Raw genomic sequence first — 16537 nt, 5'->3', positions numbered from 1 at the left:
AGAATTTATCAACTTCTGTCTTAAAGACACTCAACGTCCTGGCCTCCACCGCCCCCTGTGGCAATGAATTCCACAGACCCACCACTCTGGCTGAAGAAATTTCTCCTCATATCTGTTCTAAAGTGACTCCCTATTATTCTAAGGCTGTGCCCCCGGGTCCTAGTCTCTCCTGCTAATGGAAACAACTTCCCTACATCCACCCTATCTAAGCCATTCATTATCTTGTAAGTTTCTATTAGATCTTCCCTCAACCTCCTAAACTCCAATGAATATAATCCCAGGATCCTCAGACATTCATCGTATGTTAGGCCTACCATTCCTGGGATCATCCGTGTGAATCTCCGCTGGACCCACTCCAGTGCCAGTATGTCCTTCCTGAGGTGTGGGGCCCAAAATTGCTCTCAGTATTCTAAATGGGGCCTAACTAATGCTTTATAAAGCTTCAGAAGTACATCCCTGCTTTTATATTCCAAGCCTCTTTTGAGATGAATGACAACATTGCATTTGCTTTCTTAATTACGGACTCAACCTGCAAGTTTACCTTTAGAGAATCCTGGTCTAGGGCTCCCAAGTCCCTTTGCACTTCAGCATTATGAATTTTGTCACTGTTTAGAAAATACTCCATGCCTCTATTCTTTTTTCCAAAGTGCAAGACCTCGCACTTGCCCACGTTGAATTTCATCAGCCATTTCTTGGACCACTCTCCTAAACTGTCTAAATCTTTCTGCAGCCTCCCCACCTCCTCCATACTACCTGCCCCATCACCTATCTTTGTATCATCGGCAAACTTAGCCAGAATGCCCCCAGTCCCGTCATCTAGATCGTTAATATATAAAGAGAACAGCTGTGGCTCCAACACTGAACCCTGCGGGACACCACTCGTCACCGGTTGCCATTCCGAAAAAGAACCTTTTATCCCAACTTTCTGCCTGACAGCCAATCATCAATCCATGTTAGTACCTTGCCTCGAATACCATGGGCCCTTATTTTACTCAGCAGTCTCCCGTGAGGCACCTTATCAAAGGCCTTTTGGAAGTCAAGATAGATAACATCCATTGGCTCTCCTTGGTCTAACCTATTTGTTATCTCTTCAAAGAACTCTAACAGGTTTGTCAGGCACGACCTCCCCTTACTAAATCCATGCTGACTTGTCCTAATCCGACCCAGCACTTCCAAGAATTTAGAAATCTCATCCTTAACAATGGATTCTAGAATCTTGCCAACAACCGAGGTTAGGCTAATTGGCCTATAATTTTCCATCTTTTTCCTTGTTCCCTTCTTGAACAGGGGGGTTACAACAGTGATTTTCCAATCCTCTGGGACTTTCCCTGACTCCAGTGACTTTTGAAAGATCATAACTAATGCTTCCACTATTTCTTCAGCTATCTCCTTTAGAACTCTAGGATGTAGCCCATCTGGGCCCGGAGATTTATACATTTTTAGACCTCTTAGTTTCTCTAGCACTTTCTCCTTTGTGATGGCTACCATATTCAACTCTGCCCCCTGACTCTCCGGAATTGTTGGGATATTACTCATGTCTTATACTGTGAAGACTGACGCAAAGTACTTATTTAGTTCCTCAGCTATTTCCTTGTCTCTCATCACTAGATTACTAGCGTCATTTTGGAGCGGCCCAATGTCAACTTTTGCCTCCCGTTTTTTTTAAATGTATTTAAAGAAACTTTTACTATCATTTCTAATGTTACAGGCTAGCCTACCTTCATATTTGATCCTCTCTTTCCTTATTTCTCTCTTTGTTATCCTCTGTTTGTTTTTGTAGCCTTCCCAATCTTCTGACTTCCCACTACTCTTTGCCACATTATAGGCTTTCTCTTTTGCTTTGATGCATTCCCTAACTTCCTTTGTCAGCCATGGCTGCCTAATCCCCCCTCTGATAACCTTTCTTTTCTTTGGGATGAACCTCTGTACTGTGTCCTCAATTACTCCCAGAAACTCCTGCCATTGCTGTTCTACTGTCTTTCCCACTAGGCTCTGCTCCCAGTCGATTTTCGTCAGTTCCTCCCTCATGCCCCTGTAGTTACCTTTATTTAACTGTAACACCTTTACATCTGATTCTACCTTCTTTCTTTCAAATTGGAGATTGAATTCTACCATATTATGATCACTGCCTCCTAAGTGCTCCCTTACTTTAAGATCTTTAATCAAGTCTGGCTCATTACATAACACTAAGTCCAGAATGGCCTGTTCCCTCGTGGGCTCCATCACCAGCTGTTCCAAAAAGCCCTCCTGTAAACATTCAATGAATTCCCTTTCCTTGGGTCCACTGGCAGCATTATTTACCCAGTCCACCTGCAGATTGAAGTCCCCCATGATCACTGTGACCTTGCCTTTCTGACATGCACTTTCTATTTCGTGGTGCATTTTGTGCCCCCGGTCCTGACCACTGTTAGGAGGCCTGTACATAACTCCCATTATGCTTTTTTTGCCTTTGTGGTTCCTCAACTCTACCCACACAGACTCCACATCATCTGACCCTATGTCGTTTAGTGCTATTGATTTAATTTCATTCCTAATTAACAAGGCAACCCCGACCCCTCTGCCCACCTCCCTGTCTTTTCGATAGGTTGTGAATCCCTGGATGTTTAAATGCCAGTCCTGAACCTCCTGCAACCACGTCTCTGTGATGCCTACCACATCATACCTGCCAGTCACAATCTGGGCCACAAGCTCATCTACCTTGTTCCGTACACTGCGCGCATTTAAATATAGCACCTTTAATTCTCTATTGACCGTCCCTTTTTGTTTTCTTAGTGTGGTGGACCTTGGTTTACTGAGACTTTCCATACACTGTGTCATATTTTGTGGGATGGGGACTATCGTAACCTCTCCTGTGTTTTGTCTTTTTGTGCTTTTTTGTATTCCTAACCAGCTACGCTTCCCACTGATTACTTCACCTCTTGGTTCCCTGACTTTCCCTTCCCCTCCCAATCTTTAGTTTAAAGTCCTATTGACCACCCTATTTACTCTTTTCGCCAGAACACTGGTCCCAGCTCGGTTCAGGTGGAGACCATCCCAACGGTATAGGTCCCCCTGTCCCAAAACTGATGCCAGTGTCCCATGAAAAGGAACCCCTCTTTCCCACACCACTCTTTCAGCCACGTGTTAACTTCCCTTATTCTTGCCTCCCTATGCCAATTTGCACGTGGCTTGGGCAGTAATCCGGAGATTATGACCCTTGAGGACCTGTTTTTTTAATTTGAATCCTAGCTCTTTATAATCTCTAAACAGGTCCTCTTTCCTAGACTTGCCTATGTTGTTGGTACCGACATGGACCACAACAACTGGATCCTCCCCCTCCCTCTCCAGTATCCTTTCAAGCTGGTCAGAGATGTCCCGCACCCTAGCACCGGGCAGGCAACATACCATGCGGGACTCTTTATCCTGCTCACAAAGGATACTATCTATCCCCCTGATAATAGAATCCCCTACAACTACAACTTGCCTATTTACTCCCTCCCCTTGAATGGCCTGCTGAACCATGGTGCCTTGGTCAGCTGATTCATCCTTCCTGCAGCCCTGTTCGCCATCCACACAGGGAGCAAGTGCCTCATACCTGTTGGACAGGGTCAAGGGCTGAGGCTCCTGAGTTCCTGACTGCTGGTTCCCTTTACCTGCCTGACTTGCAGTCACACCCTGCTGTCCCTGGCCATTGGCAGGATTTAAACTACTTACTCTGACAGGTGTGACTGCCTCCTGAAACACAGTGTCCAGGTAAGTCTCCCCCTCCCGGATGTGCCTCAGTGTTTGAAGCTCAGAATGCAGCTCATCAACTCTGAGCCGGAGCTCTTCGAGCAGCCAACATGTACTGCAGATGTGGTCGCTGCAGCTTGTAATGGAATCTGCCAGCTCCCACATCAAGCAGCTCAAGCACATCACCTGACCAGCCATCACTAATTAATTAATTAGTATAATTTAAGTTTACGAGTTTAGCTGGGTTTTTTAAAATTTGGGGCAGATTTGCTATCAATCAATCAGATCACAGCTTCCCTCTGATGTCACTTTTGGAAAAAAAACTGGAAAACAGGAAGTTACCGTTAGGTTTTTATACTCACAGAGACTGCTCCTCCTCCTCCGAACAGCTCCCGAAATTAGGCCCGAAGAAAGAGAGAGAACAAAACAGTCGGGAAAAAGCACCTTCTCCCACTCTTCACCGAATTACCTCACCACCAAATTACCAAATTCTCACTCTCCTCCTCATTGGGATGAATTTCTGTTTTGCCTCCCTAATAACCCTGAAAAACCCCTGCCATTGCTGTTCCACTGTCTTCCCTGCTAGGCTACTTTTCCAATCAACTCTGGCCAGCTCCTCCTTCATGTCTTTGTAGTTACCCTTATTTAATTGTAATACCGTTACATCTGATTGCAGCTTCTCCCTCAAACTGCAGGGTAAATTCTATCATATAGTGGTCACTGCTCCCTAAGGGTTCCTTCAGCTTAAGTTCCCTAATCAAGTCTGCCTCATTACACATCACCAAATCCAGAATTGCCTGTTCCCTAGTAGGCTCTGTCACAAGTTGCTCCAAAAAAACATCTCTTAGATATTCCACAAATTCCCTTTCTTGGGATCCATTATCAACCTGATTTTCCCAGTCCACCTGCATATTGAAGTCACCCATGATTATTGTAATATTACCTTTTTTACATGCCTTTTCTATCTCCTGATTTATTTTCTGTCCCACATCCTGACGCCTGCTTGGGGGCCTGTACATAACTCCCATCAAGGCCTTTTTACCTTTGCGATTCCTCAACTCTACCCACAGAGATTCTATGCCTTCTGATTCTAAATTGCTTCTTGCTATTGATTTAACTTCATTCCTCACTAACAATGCAACTCCGCCCCCTTTGCCCATCTGCCTGTCCTTTCGATAGGACATATATCCTTTAATGTTTAGATCCCAGCCCTGATCCCCTTGCAGCCACGTCTCTGTGATGCCCACAACATCGCACCGGCCAATTTCAATGTGCGCAACAAGCTCATTTACCTTGTTCCATATACTGCACGCATTTAGATACAACACCCTCCACATTAGTTTAAACCCTCCCCAACAGCACTAGCAAACAACCCCCCCCCCCCCCCCCCACCCCAATCATATCACCTGCTTGAATGAATTTTAATTTTCTAACGGTTGGCACAAGCAAGAGCATTGTCACTTCAATTTAGTTATATCTAATTCAAACTTTCAGGGTTAGCAAAATACTTAACCAATTTTGCAAACACCTCCAATCCTCACATTGAACTGCTATAGCAACTTGTATTTGTATAGCACCCAAATTGTTCCATGAAACATCAGAGGCACTGACGGACAAAAATAGGCTTTGAGCCAAAGAAGGCGATATCAGGCAGGTGATCAAAAGCTTAATTAGCGAGTGTGTTTTAAAAATAGTCTTGAAAGGAAGAGAGGGGTATTGGGGATTACAGAATGCAGCGGAAAGCTGCTTAAACTCCTCTTTAGGGTTTAACTTAATTGTGTGTTGCTCCCTTAGGCTGCTTAGGTCATTGAGGTATTCAGGGAGGGAGGGCAAGTTAGGGAGACTGCAAGGTTGGAGGAGGCTGCAGGAATAGAAAGGGGTAAAAGCCATGAAGGATCTTGAGCACAAGGATCAAAATTTAAAATTCAAGATTTGAAGAGATTGGGTGCTAATGTAGCTCAGTGAAGCCAGAAGTAATTAGTAAATTGAATTTGGGCGCAGGATTTAATCGGGGCAACAAAGTTGAGGGTGAGTTGAAATTTACGGAAAAAGGAGAATGGGAGGCATCCAGAAGAGATTGGAATGATCAAGTCTTGAAGAGGCTGAGGCATAAACATGTATTACGCAGTGAGAGTAGACAAACTGATGGCGAGTTTTAGATTTGAATGATTCTGGAGATTCAAGTGGCTTCTCGGATTCACTGATAGGAGCTGCAGGGCAAGTAATGTCTGGTGTAAATCCCTGGCATTGTTGTTTCATAAGCATTATATTGTGTAGCAATTGATTTTAAACCAGCAGAGTACCATCAAAACTCAGTAAATATCATCAAGCCACACTCTGGTGTTCTGTTAATAGGTTACCATGTCTTCCAACACTTCACATAAAATGATGATCTAAAACTCTGATCAGCATTTTTGTGTGGTGTGATGCAAGTTATGATTGAAAGGTTGGTTATAAGGTGTGCTGCAGCAGATCACTGGACATAATTGCACTGAAGCACTTGTTTCAAAATCTAATCAGTAAATCATACCCTGTATTAGGTTTAATTTTTAAAACCAACAAGTTACTCTTATTATTCAATCTTTTGACAAATGTTTAGCGTCCTGGGCTATATATGAACTATCAGAATAAAAACAGAAAATGCTGGAAATGCACAGGCAGTTGATTGGAAGCGAGTAATGAATGTAATTCCAATAATTAGCTTTCTGTATTAGAACTGGCAGATGGAAATGGCTTGGTAAATCTAAATGATAGTTGTTAAAGAGTTATTATTATGCATCTTATTTAAATCCATTGCTGATGTCACGTCGGTTGTTGATACCTGTGTATATTCATACTTAACTGCCCTTAGTTCTAATTCTATTGCAGTTTCAACTGCCTTTTTTGTTGTCAAATTGCCACAATATTTCACTCACGGCAAAATAGGTATCAAGGTATTTGTGCAGTGCTGATAATGTTTATTGCCTCAGCAGCGGGTTAGGCACTTTTTACAGCATCTGAAGTGTATTAGCCTTGATTTAGTTGGTAGCACTCTTGCTTCAGCCAAAAGGTCGTGGATTCAAGTCCCATTTCAGATCTTTAGCACGATAATCAAGGCTGACACTTGAATGCTGTACTGAGGTAGTGCTGCACAGAGATGCTTAACCAAGGTTCGATTTGCCCTCGCGTGTACGCAGAAGGGCCCATGGCACTATTTTGAAAATGAGTAGGAGAGTTCTCCTGACCAATACTTATCTCTCAATTAATATCACAATAAATGACTATCTGGTTACCAGATTACCCAAATTTTGCATTGCAGGTTGTGGGAGCTTGCTGTGCTTAAATTGGCTGTCGCGTTTCTTGCATTCCAACAGTGACTACAGTTTAAAAGTATTAATTGATTGTAAAGTGCTTTGTGAAATCCAGTGATAGTGAAAGGCATGTATTTTTGTTAGGGTCATAGAGGTCCACAGAACAGAAAAGGCCCTTCAGCCCATTGTGTCTGCACCAATTAAAAAAAACAACCACCTAACTATTCTAATCCCCTTTTCCAGCACTTGATATCGCAAGTGCACACCTCAATATTTCTTCAATGTTATGAGGGTCTCTGCCTCCACCACCCTTTCAGGCAGTGAGTTCCAGACTCCCACCACCCTCTAGGTAAAAATGTTTTCCCTCACTTCCCCTCTAAAGCTCCTGCCCCTTAGCTTAAATCTATGCTCCCTGGTCATTGATGCCTCCACCAAGGGGAAATGTTTCTCCCTGTCTCCTCTATCTATGCCCCTCATAATTTTATCCATCTCAATTATGTCCCCCCTCAGGCTCTTCTGCTCCAAGGATAGCAATGCAATTCTATCCAATTTCTCTTCATAACTAACATTCTCTGGCCTAGGCCACATCTTGGTAAATCTCTTGTGCACTCTTTCAGTGCTATCACATTCCTCCTATAATGTTGATTCCAGAACTACACACAATACTTTAGTTGTGGCCTAACCAAAGTTTTATACAGTTCCAACATAACCTCCCTGCTCTTGAACTCTAAGCCTCGTCTGATAAAGGGAAGTATACCATATGCCTTCTTAACCACTTTATCCACTTATCTTTAAGGGACCGGAGTACATGCACACTAAGTCCTACATGAAAACAGTCCAGGTCTATTCAGCCTCTCCACATAGCTAACACTCTCAAGACCAGGCAACATCCTGGGAAACCTTCTCTGCCCCCTGATCCTCGGTGCTTCCCAACGTTCTGCCATTTATCATGTATTCCCTTGCCTTGTTTGTCCTGCCCAAGTGCATCACCTCACTTATCTGGATTGAATTCTATTTGCCACTGATCAGCCCATCTACATTCTTCTGTAATCTAAGGCTATCCTGCGCACTATTTACCACCACACCAATTTTTGTATAATTCGCAAACTTACGATCAACCCTCCCACATTCATGTCTAAATCATTTGTATAAACCACAAACAGCAAAGGTCCCAACACTGATCTCTGTGGGACCCCACGGGACACCGGTTTCCAGTCAGGAAAATACACCTTGACCATCAACCCCTGCCTGCATCCTGCCACTCGGCCAATTCTGGATCCAATTTGTCAAATTTCCTTGGATCCCATAGGCTCTTAGCTTCGCTATCAGTCTCCCATGTGGGACCTTATCAAAAGTTTTGCTGAAGTCCAAGTAGACTACGTCAAATGCATTGCCCTCATCTATATGTCTGATCCCTTACTTGAAAAATTTAGTTTTGTTGATCAGACATGATCTCCCCTTAACAAAACCATGCTGGCTGTTCTTGATTAACCCCTGCCTTTCCAAATGCAGATTAATTCTGTCTCTCTGAATATCTTGTAGTAGTTTCCCCACCACTGCGGTTAGACTGACTGGTCTCTAGTTTCCTGGTTTATCCCTTCTTCCGTTCTTGAATAATGGGACCATAGTGGCTACCTTCCAGTCCTCCAGCACCTCTCCAGTATCCAGAGAGGAATTTTATTGCCAGTACCCAAGCTATTTCTGCCCTTGCCTCACTCAGCAGCCTGGGAAACATTTCATCCGGCCCTGGGGATTTATCAAGACTGTGGAGAACAACAATATCATTTACACTTTTGGTTTTGGCAGACATTCTGTGGTCTAGTTGCCCCTCCCTACTTTGGAACAGCAGATGTTTCCCACACATGTAGTTAGGATCTTTGTGTTGACCCGATGCCATTCTGAATTTCCTTCCTGATTTTTCAATATGAATATTTTCAATGATGTGATGAATGTATAAAATTCAGATATATAATATGATATGTAGTTTTTGCAGTAAGGGTTAAAAGCCTGGGATAGTTTGTGACTGCTGCAGTCATGTTGTTAAAAATCCTGGGTTGAAAGACGGCTGGCTTTTTGGAGACACAGGTACAGTTAAATCATCATATAAGTTGGGCTAATGGAATTTTGTTTATATAAATGAGGTTCGCTGGGGAGCAGATAATTAGAGAAATTTTTGGTTTTAGTAAGATAATGCAGTTAATGGCAGAAACCGAGGCTGAAGCAGTCAGATGTTGAGTTTTCAGTTTTGAAATTCAATTTTAGATTGGGATCTGGACAAACATGTAGCTTCCCTGAAAACAGTGAGTTTTGATCTGTCTGTGACAGGAGCAGTTTCTCTCAAAACAGTGGGTCAAAGATTTGTCTGGACAGGAGCAGTTTCTCAAAGGCTGGCAGGTTGAAAAGTAGCTTGAAGCAGGCAAGCTGGTTCCTGAAGGATATTAATGGGGTAGGCAGTCAGGGTGTCTTGCGTTGCCCAACCCGTTATATTACTACTGGGTGGCGAGCATTAAAAAGATGCGGGGGTAGTATGGAAGGACCGAGTCGATGTGGGGGCAGATGGAGAGGGATTACTGTAAAGGCACCAATTTGAGAGCATTGGTCGTGGCTTCTTTTCTGTTTTCCCCAATGAAATGGACTGCCAATCTGGTGATGGTGGCTACCTTGAAAATATGGGGACTTTCTCAAAGCAGTTTATCCAAGACATCTGTAATTAAGCAGGTGCTCCTGGGTCTGTTAACTGTATTTAAAAGTGGATTTTGACCTGAGAGGGTGTTGTTTGTGTGTAGATAATGATAGCAAAGAACAATGAGAACAACAAACAATACAGCACAGGAACAGGCCCTTCGGCCCTCCAAGACTGTACCTTTGCCAAAACCCTCAGCACTTCCTTGTGCCGTATCCCTCTATACCCATCTTATCCATGTGTTTGTCAAGAAGCCTTTTGAATGCCGTTAATGTATCTGCTTTCACAACCTCCCCAGGCAATGCATTCCAGGCACTCCCCACCTTCTGCTTAAAAAGAACTGCCTCGTACATCTCTAAGCCCCACGGACCTTGAACCTATGCCCCCTGATGACTGACTCTTCCGCCCTGGGAAAGAGTGCCTGCTCATCCACTCTATCTCTATCCATGCCCCTCATAATCTTGTAGACCTCTATCAGGCCACCCCTCAACCTCTCTGTCTTTCTAATGAAAACCGTCCGAGACTATTCAGCCTCTCCACATAGCTAACACCCTCCAGACCAGGCAACATCCTGGTAAACTTCCTCTGCACCCTCTCCAAAGCCTCCACATCCTTCTGGTAGTGTGGCAACCAGAATTGTGCGCAGTATTCCAATTGCGGCCGTACCAATGTTCTATACAACTGTAGCATGACTTGCCAGTATTTATACTCTATGCCCCATCCAATGAAGGCAAGTATTCCGTATGCTTTCTTGACTACCTTGTCCGCTTGCGTTGCCACCTTCAAAGATCTGAGGACATGCATGCCCAGATCTCTCTGACTTTCTATATTCTTAAAAGCTTTGCCATTTATGGTACATTTCCCCTCTGTTAGACCTACCAAAATGCATTACCTCACATTTGTCCGGATTAAACTCTATTTGCCATTTCTCTGCCCAAGTCTCCAACCTATCTTAGTCCTGCTGTATCTTCTGACAATCCACAACACTATCTGCCACTCCACCAACCTTGGTCTCATCCTCAAACTTACTAATCAGACCGGCTACATTTTCCTCCAAATCATTTACGAACACTACAAACAACAGAGGCTCCAGCACAGATCCCTGTGGTCCACTATTCACAACCTTTCATTCAGCAAAACGCCCTTCAACTGCTACCCTTTGCCTTCTGTGACCGAGCCAGTTCTGTATCCATCTTGTCACTTCACCTCTGATCCCGTGTGACCCCACCTTTCGTACCAGTCTGCCATGAGGCACCTTGTCAAAAGCTTTACTGAAGTCCATGTAAACAAAATCCACCGCCCTCATCAATCATCTTTGTCACCTCCTCAAAAACCTCAATTAAGTTAGTGAGGCATGATCTCCCCTTCACAAAACCATGCTGTCTATTGCTTATGAGTCCATTTGTTTCCAAATGGGTATAAATCCTGTCCCTGAGAATTCTCTCCATTAATTTACCTGCTACCGATCTGAGGCTCACCGGTCTCTAGTTTTCAGGATTATCCCTGTTACCTTTCTTAAACAGTGGTACCACATTAGCTATTCTCCACTCCTCTGGGATCTCACCTGTAGCCAATGAGGATACAAAGATGTCAGTCAAGGCCCCAGCAATTTCCTCCCTTGCTCCCTCAGCATTCTGGGGTAAATCCCATCTGGCCCAGGGGACTTATCTACCTTAATATCTTTAAAAGACCCAAGTATCCTTTCCTCACAGTCTTGCAAATTAAATAAAATATTGGGGTATCTTGGGCAACTGTCAGTGTCTGGTCCGGGATCATAATAGCAATAACTAAAGTATGTTGCAAAAGTTGGATTGAACACATCATTCATAAATGTACTGTTTGTTTTTAAATTTTTGTGAAACAACCAAAAGTATTCATCAGATATTGATTTAAGGTTCTTGGAATTGAAAGAAGTGATTGATAGCCCTCTAGTTGTGTTGCAAAAATGCATTTTATTACTGCATTTACTTCTAGGCTTTACATCTTAATAATTGTCAAGTTTTTGATATATTTTATTCTTAAATAATCAAAGAGTCTTTTCTAATGAGTTTTGAAAATAAAACATTCTGGGCACTCTGTGTATCAGACACGTCATCAAGTGAGCTGCTGCACCATACATGCTGACCAACTCATCTCGTTAGAGAGAAGAAGGTTAAGAGGTGACTTAATTGAGGCATACAAGATGATCAGAGGATAGGATAGGGTGGACAGTGAGAGCCTTTTTTCTCAGATGGTGATGTCTAGCACGAGGGGACATACCTTTAAATTGAGGGGAGATAGACATAAGACAGATGTCAGAGGTAGGTTCTTTACTCCGAGAGTAGTAAGGGCGTGGAATGCCCTGCCTGCAACAGTAGTGGACTCGCCAACACTAAGGACATTCAAATAGTCATTGGATAGACATATGGACAATAAGGGAATAGTGTAGATGGGCTTTAGAGTGGTTTCACAGGTCGGCGCAACATCGAGGGCCGAAGGGCCTGTACTGCGCTGTAATGTTCTATATTCTACTCCATTAGTATCAGTGCTTTCAGGGCAATTGATAGGTCTTATGTCCTGACTGTTATGCAATAACTTTGTAAATATCAAATGAGGATGGATTGAGTACTGTTGTGATCCCCTCATCTTGTACTTCCACTTGAGGTAAAATGTTAAAATGGATTGTGATGCTGTCTAACATGTCCTCTGCTAACCAAGCCGATTTCATGTTCTTTTAGTCAAAGAATCAGCTACTGAAGAGCAGTCATGCGCCACTGAACTCTGTGCAGAGGAAAAGAACCTTGCCAGCTTGGATGCTGCAAGTTATGACCGAAATGCAAAGTCCTTCACCTACAGTCAGTAAGAAAGGTAGGACTGCAGACTACTGAAGATACTCCTTGCATTAACAGCAAATAATCTTGATTCCATTCCCTTTTAATGTGAGACTTTTTCTTCATACTTTTCTGCCTAGTTGTACAGGATAGCTGTGCGATTGTGCACCTTCTTTGTGCCCTGCAGATCTGAACTTGGTTTGTACCACATTTTTATGTTGTCATGTTGATAATGTTATTGTCAATGCTGTTTCTCCAAGAAAAGAAACACCATTGTGCAAACTTGCCGTAGGTTCTGTAATAACATTTTTTTTAAAAACTGATTCGGAAAGCTTTATTAGGTTCACTGTTTCAAAACTTAAAATTTGCTAGAAGCGTCAACTGTCATCCTCCTCCATCACTTGGATGTAATATTAGAATGAGGCCTCCTTTGTCTTCTCAGAGGTTCCGTGACACTATTGAAAGAAAAGCAGGGACCTACTCCCATTTTGTAAGCTAAAGGTTACCCCTAAATTCGCACTGACAGCTTATCCATTTCCTGCTTGAGGAACTTGTGGAAAAATGAGCAGTTGGGTTTCCTCACTTTATGATGGTAATTACATTTCAAAGTGCTTCATTAGTTTTTAAAAAATCAATTTAGAGTACCCAATTCATTTTTTCCAATTAAGGGGCAATTCAGCGTGGCTAATCCACCTACCCTGCACATCTTTGGGTTGTGGAGGCAAAACCCACGCAAACATGGGGAGAATGTGCAAACTCCACACGGACAGTGACACAGAGCTGGGATCGAACCTGGGACCATGGTGCCGTGAGGCAGCAGTGCTAACCACTGTGCCACAGTGCTGCCCGAAGTGCTTCATTAGTTGATTAAAACATTTTTCAGGCAATGCTGCTTTTATCTACTCATTTATTGAAGCCACGCGATGACTTTCTGAATGGGTGAAGTTGTAATTGCCCATTGATGCCAGATAAAGTCTGGAATTGCCTGCTTGTTATAGGCCATGTATACAACTTGCACTACAGTCCCATGTTTTGCATGCTGTATTTATTCTTGTGATGCGAGTGGCTTTATGTTTATGGCCTATCCTTCTTCGCTCCCCTGTGCAGTTGGTGATTTTGTAGGTTGGCTCCTTGAACTGTGGTGTTTTTTAATAGGTAACTTAATGAGACCGCTGCAACAGGAATAATTTACATTTATATCGTGTCGTTAACATAACTAAGCTCCCTAAAGTGCTTCACTGGAGTGTTTTAAACCAAAATTTGACAGCGATATTAAGGCAGGTGTTTGTTAACGGAGGAGAGATAGAAAGTAGGATAGGTTTACTGAGGAAATTCCAGATCTCTGGGCCTAGGTAAAGGCATGGCTGCCAATAATGGAACAATTAAAATTGGGGTGCTCAAGAGGCCGGAGGTAGAGGAGCACTGATATCTTGGAGAGTTATGGAGCTAGAAGAGGCGGTGGTGCAGTGGTAATGTCATTGGACCAGCAATCTAGTGACCTAGTCTCATACTCTGGGAATGTCGGTTCAAATCTCACGATGGCAACTGGTGCAATTTATATATGGGTGGCACAGTGGTTAAGCACTGCTGACTCACAGCACCAGGGACCTGGGTTCGGTCGAGCCTTGTGTGACTGTGTAGCGTTAGCACATTCACCTCGCATTTGCGTGGGTTTCCTCCCACGGGAGTCCAAAGATGTGCAGGTTAGGTGGGTTACAGGGATCGGGTGGGGGAGTGGGCCTAGGTAAGGTGCTCTTTCAGACCCGATGGGGCCGGCAAGACTGTGGGTCACACACCAAGGGAAACACCACTACTTTGAAACGGCAGAAGAGGCGTGGACATTTATTGTCTAGAAAAAGAACGTTTGGGACAAAGTGGTGGGGTGAAGGGGGGGGGGAAAAGGGGGAAGGGATGATTTCTCAAGTTGTTAATCTTGCGACCCTGTAACTTTTCTCTCCCCCATGTCTTGGGGGAGCGGGGGAGGGAGGATGAGGAGCTGTGGGCGCCGACCATTGGGGGCGGGGCCAAATGGGAAACGCGGGCTTTGTTCCCGCGCTATGGTAATCATGGCGGGAACAGGGAAGCAGGAAGGAGGGGGCCTCGCACAGTGGGGGCCGAGGTCACGGGGGAAGCCGAGGTCGGCCAGAGTTTGCTGACTTCTGGGAGCAACATGGGGGATGCAATTACGCTAGAAAGGGATCTAGCGGGGGCGGGGGGGGATGGTTTAACTGGGTTGCTGCTGCTGGGGAGAAGCGGGAGCTGGTACGGGGTGGGGTGGACGAGGCGGGAGGGCGCCGTTGGGGGGAGATATGGCTACGTGGGAACCGGGTCAGGAGCTGGATTAAAAAAGGAGATGGCTAGTCGACAAGGGGGGGGGGGAAGGTAAAGAGCCCCCCAACCCGGCTGATCACGTGGAATGTGAGAGGGCTGAACGGGCCGATTAAGAGGGCACGGGTACTCGCACACCTAAAGAAACTTAAGGCAGATGTGGTCATGCTGCAGGAGACGCATCTGAAACTGATAGACCAGGTCAGACTACGCAAAGGATGGGTGGGGCAGGTGTTTCATTCGGGCTTAGATGCAAAAAACAGGGGGGTGGCTATATTAGTGGGGAAGCGGGTAATGTTTGAGGCAAAGACCATAGTGGCGGATAGTGGGGGTAGATACGTGATGGTGAGTGACAGATTGCAAGGGGAGGCGTTGGTTTTAGTGAACGTATATGCCCCAAACTGGGATGATGCCAATTTTATGAGGCGTATGTTGGGACGTATCCCGGACCTAGAGGCGGGAAAGTTGGTAATGGGTGGAGATTTCAATACGGTGCTGGACCCAGGGCTGGACAGATCGAGGTCCAGGACCGGAAGGATGCCGGCTGCAGCTAGGGTGCTCAAGGACTTTATGGAGCAGATGGGAGGAGTAGACCCCTGGAGATTTAGTAGGCCTAGGAGTAAGGAGTTTTCGTTTGTCTCCTATGTCCACAAAGTTTATTCACGGATAGACTTTTTTGTTTTGGGAAGGGCACTGATCCCGATGGTGACAGGGACGGAGTACACTGCTACAGCTATATCGGACCACGCTCCACATTGGGTGGACCTGGAGATAGGGGAGGAAAAAGAACAGCACCCACCCTGGAGAATGGACATGGGATTATTGGCAGATGAGGGGGTATGTTTAAGGGTGAGGGGGTGTATTGAAAGGTACTTGGAGCTCAATGACAATGGGGAGGTTCAGGTGGGAGTGGTCTGGGAGGCGTTGAAGGCAGTGGTTAGAGGGGAGCTGATATCTATCAGGGCACATAAAGGAAAGCAGGAGGGTAGGGAAAGGGAGCGGTTGTTGAAAGAACTGCTGAGGGTGGACAGACAATATGCGGAGGAACCGGAGGAGGGACTGTACAGGGAAAGGCAAAGGCTACACGTAGAATTTGATTTGTTGACTACGGGTAATGCAGAGGCACAATGGAGGAAGGCACAGGGTGTACAGTACGAATATGGGGAGAAGGCGAGCAGGTTGCTGGCCCACCAACTGAGGAAAAGGGGAGCAGCGAGGGAGATAGGGAGGGTGAGAGATGAGGAGGGAGAGATGGAGCGGGGAGCGGAGAGAGTGAATGGAGTGTTCAAGGCATTTTATGAAAGATTATATGAAGCTCAGCCCCCGGAAGGGAAGGAGAGAATGATGTGCTTTCTGGATCAGCTGGAATTTCCTAAGGTGGAGGAACAGGAGAGGGCGGGACTGGGAGCGCAGATTGAGACGGAGGAAGTAGTGAAAGGGATTGGGAGCATGCAGGCGGGGAAGGCCCCGGGACCAGACGGATTCCCAGTGGAATTTTATAGGAAGTATATGGACTTGCTGGCCCCGCTACTGACGAGAACCTTTAATGAGGCTAGGGAAAGGGGGCAGCTGCCCCCGACTATGTCAGAGGCAACGATATCGCTCCTCCTAAAGAAGGAAAAAGACCCGCTGCAATGCGGGTCCTATAGGCCCATTTCCCTCCTAAATGTGGATGCTAAGATTCTGGCCAAGGTAATGGCAACGAGGATAGAGGA

General features: G+C 44.9%; 1 protein-coding gene across 2 annotated transcripts in view; it reads left to right on the top strand.

The window, feature by feature from the left end:
* Window positions 1-16537, top strand: part of aplf (aprataxin and PNKP like factor) — a 146352-nt gene that overhangs the window by 20170 nt on the left and 109645 nt on the right. For both annotated transcript variants that reach the window (XM_072506774.1, XM_072506765.1), the window contains exon 5: window positions 12402-12531. In XM_072506774.1, coding sequence (XP_072362875.1) covers window positions 12402-12531 — 130 coding nt within the window. The remainder of the gene's footprint in view (window positions 1-12401; window positions 12532-16537) is intronic.

Source organism: Scyliorhinus torazame, chromosome 1, assembly GCF_047496885.1.
Source record: "Scyliorhinus torazame isolate Kashiwa2021f chromosome 1, sScyTor2.1, whole genome shotgun sequence".
Classification (NCBI taxonomy): domain Eukaryota; kingdom Metazoa; phylum Chordata; class Chondrichthyes; order Carcharhiniformes; family Scyliorhinidae; genus Scyliorhinus; species Scyliorhinus torazame.
The sequence above is the reverse complement of the archived record's forward strand: the minus strand, read 5'-3'. Positions and strand labels throughout refer to the sequence as shown.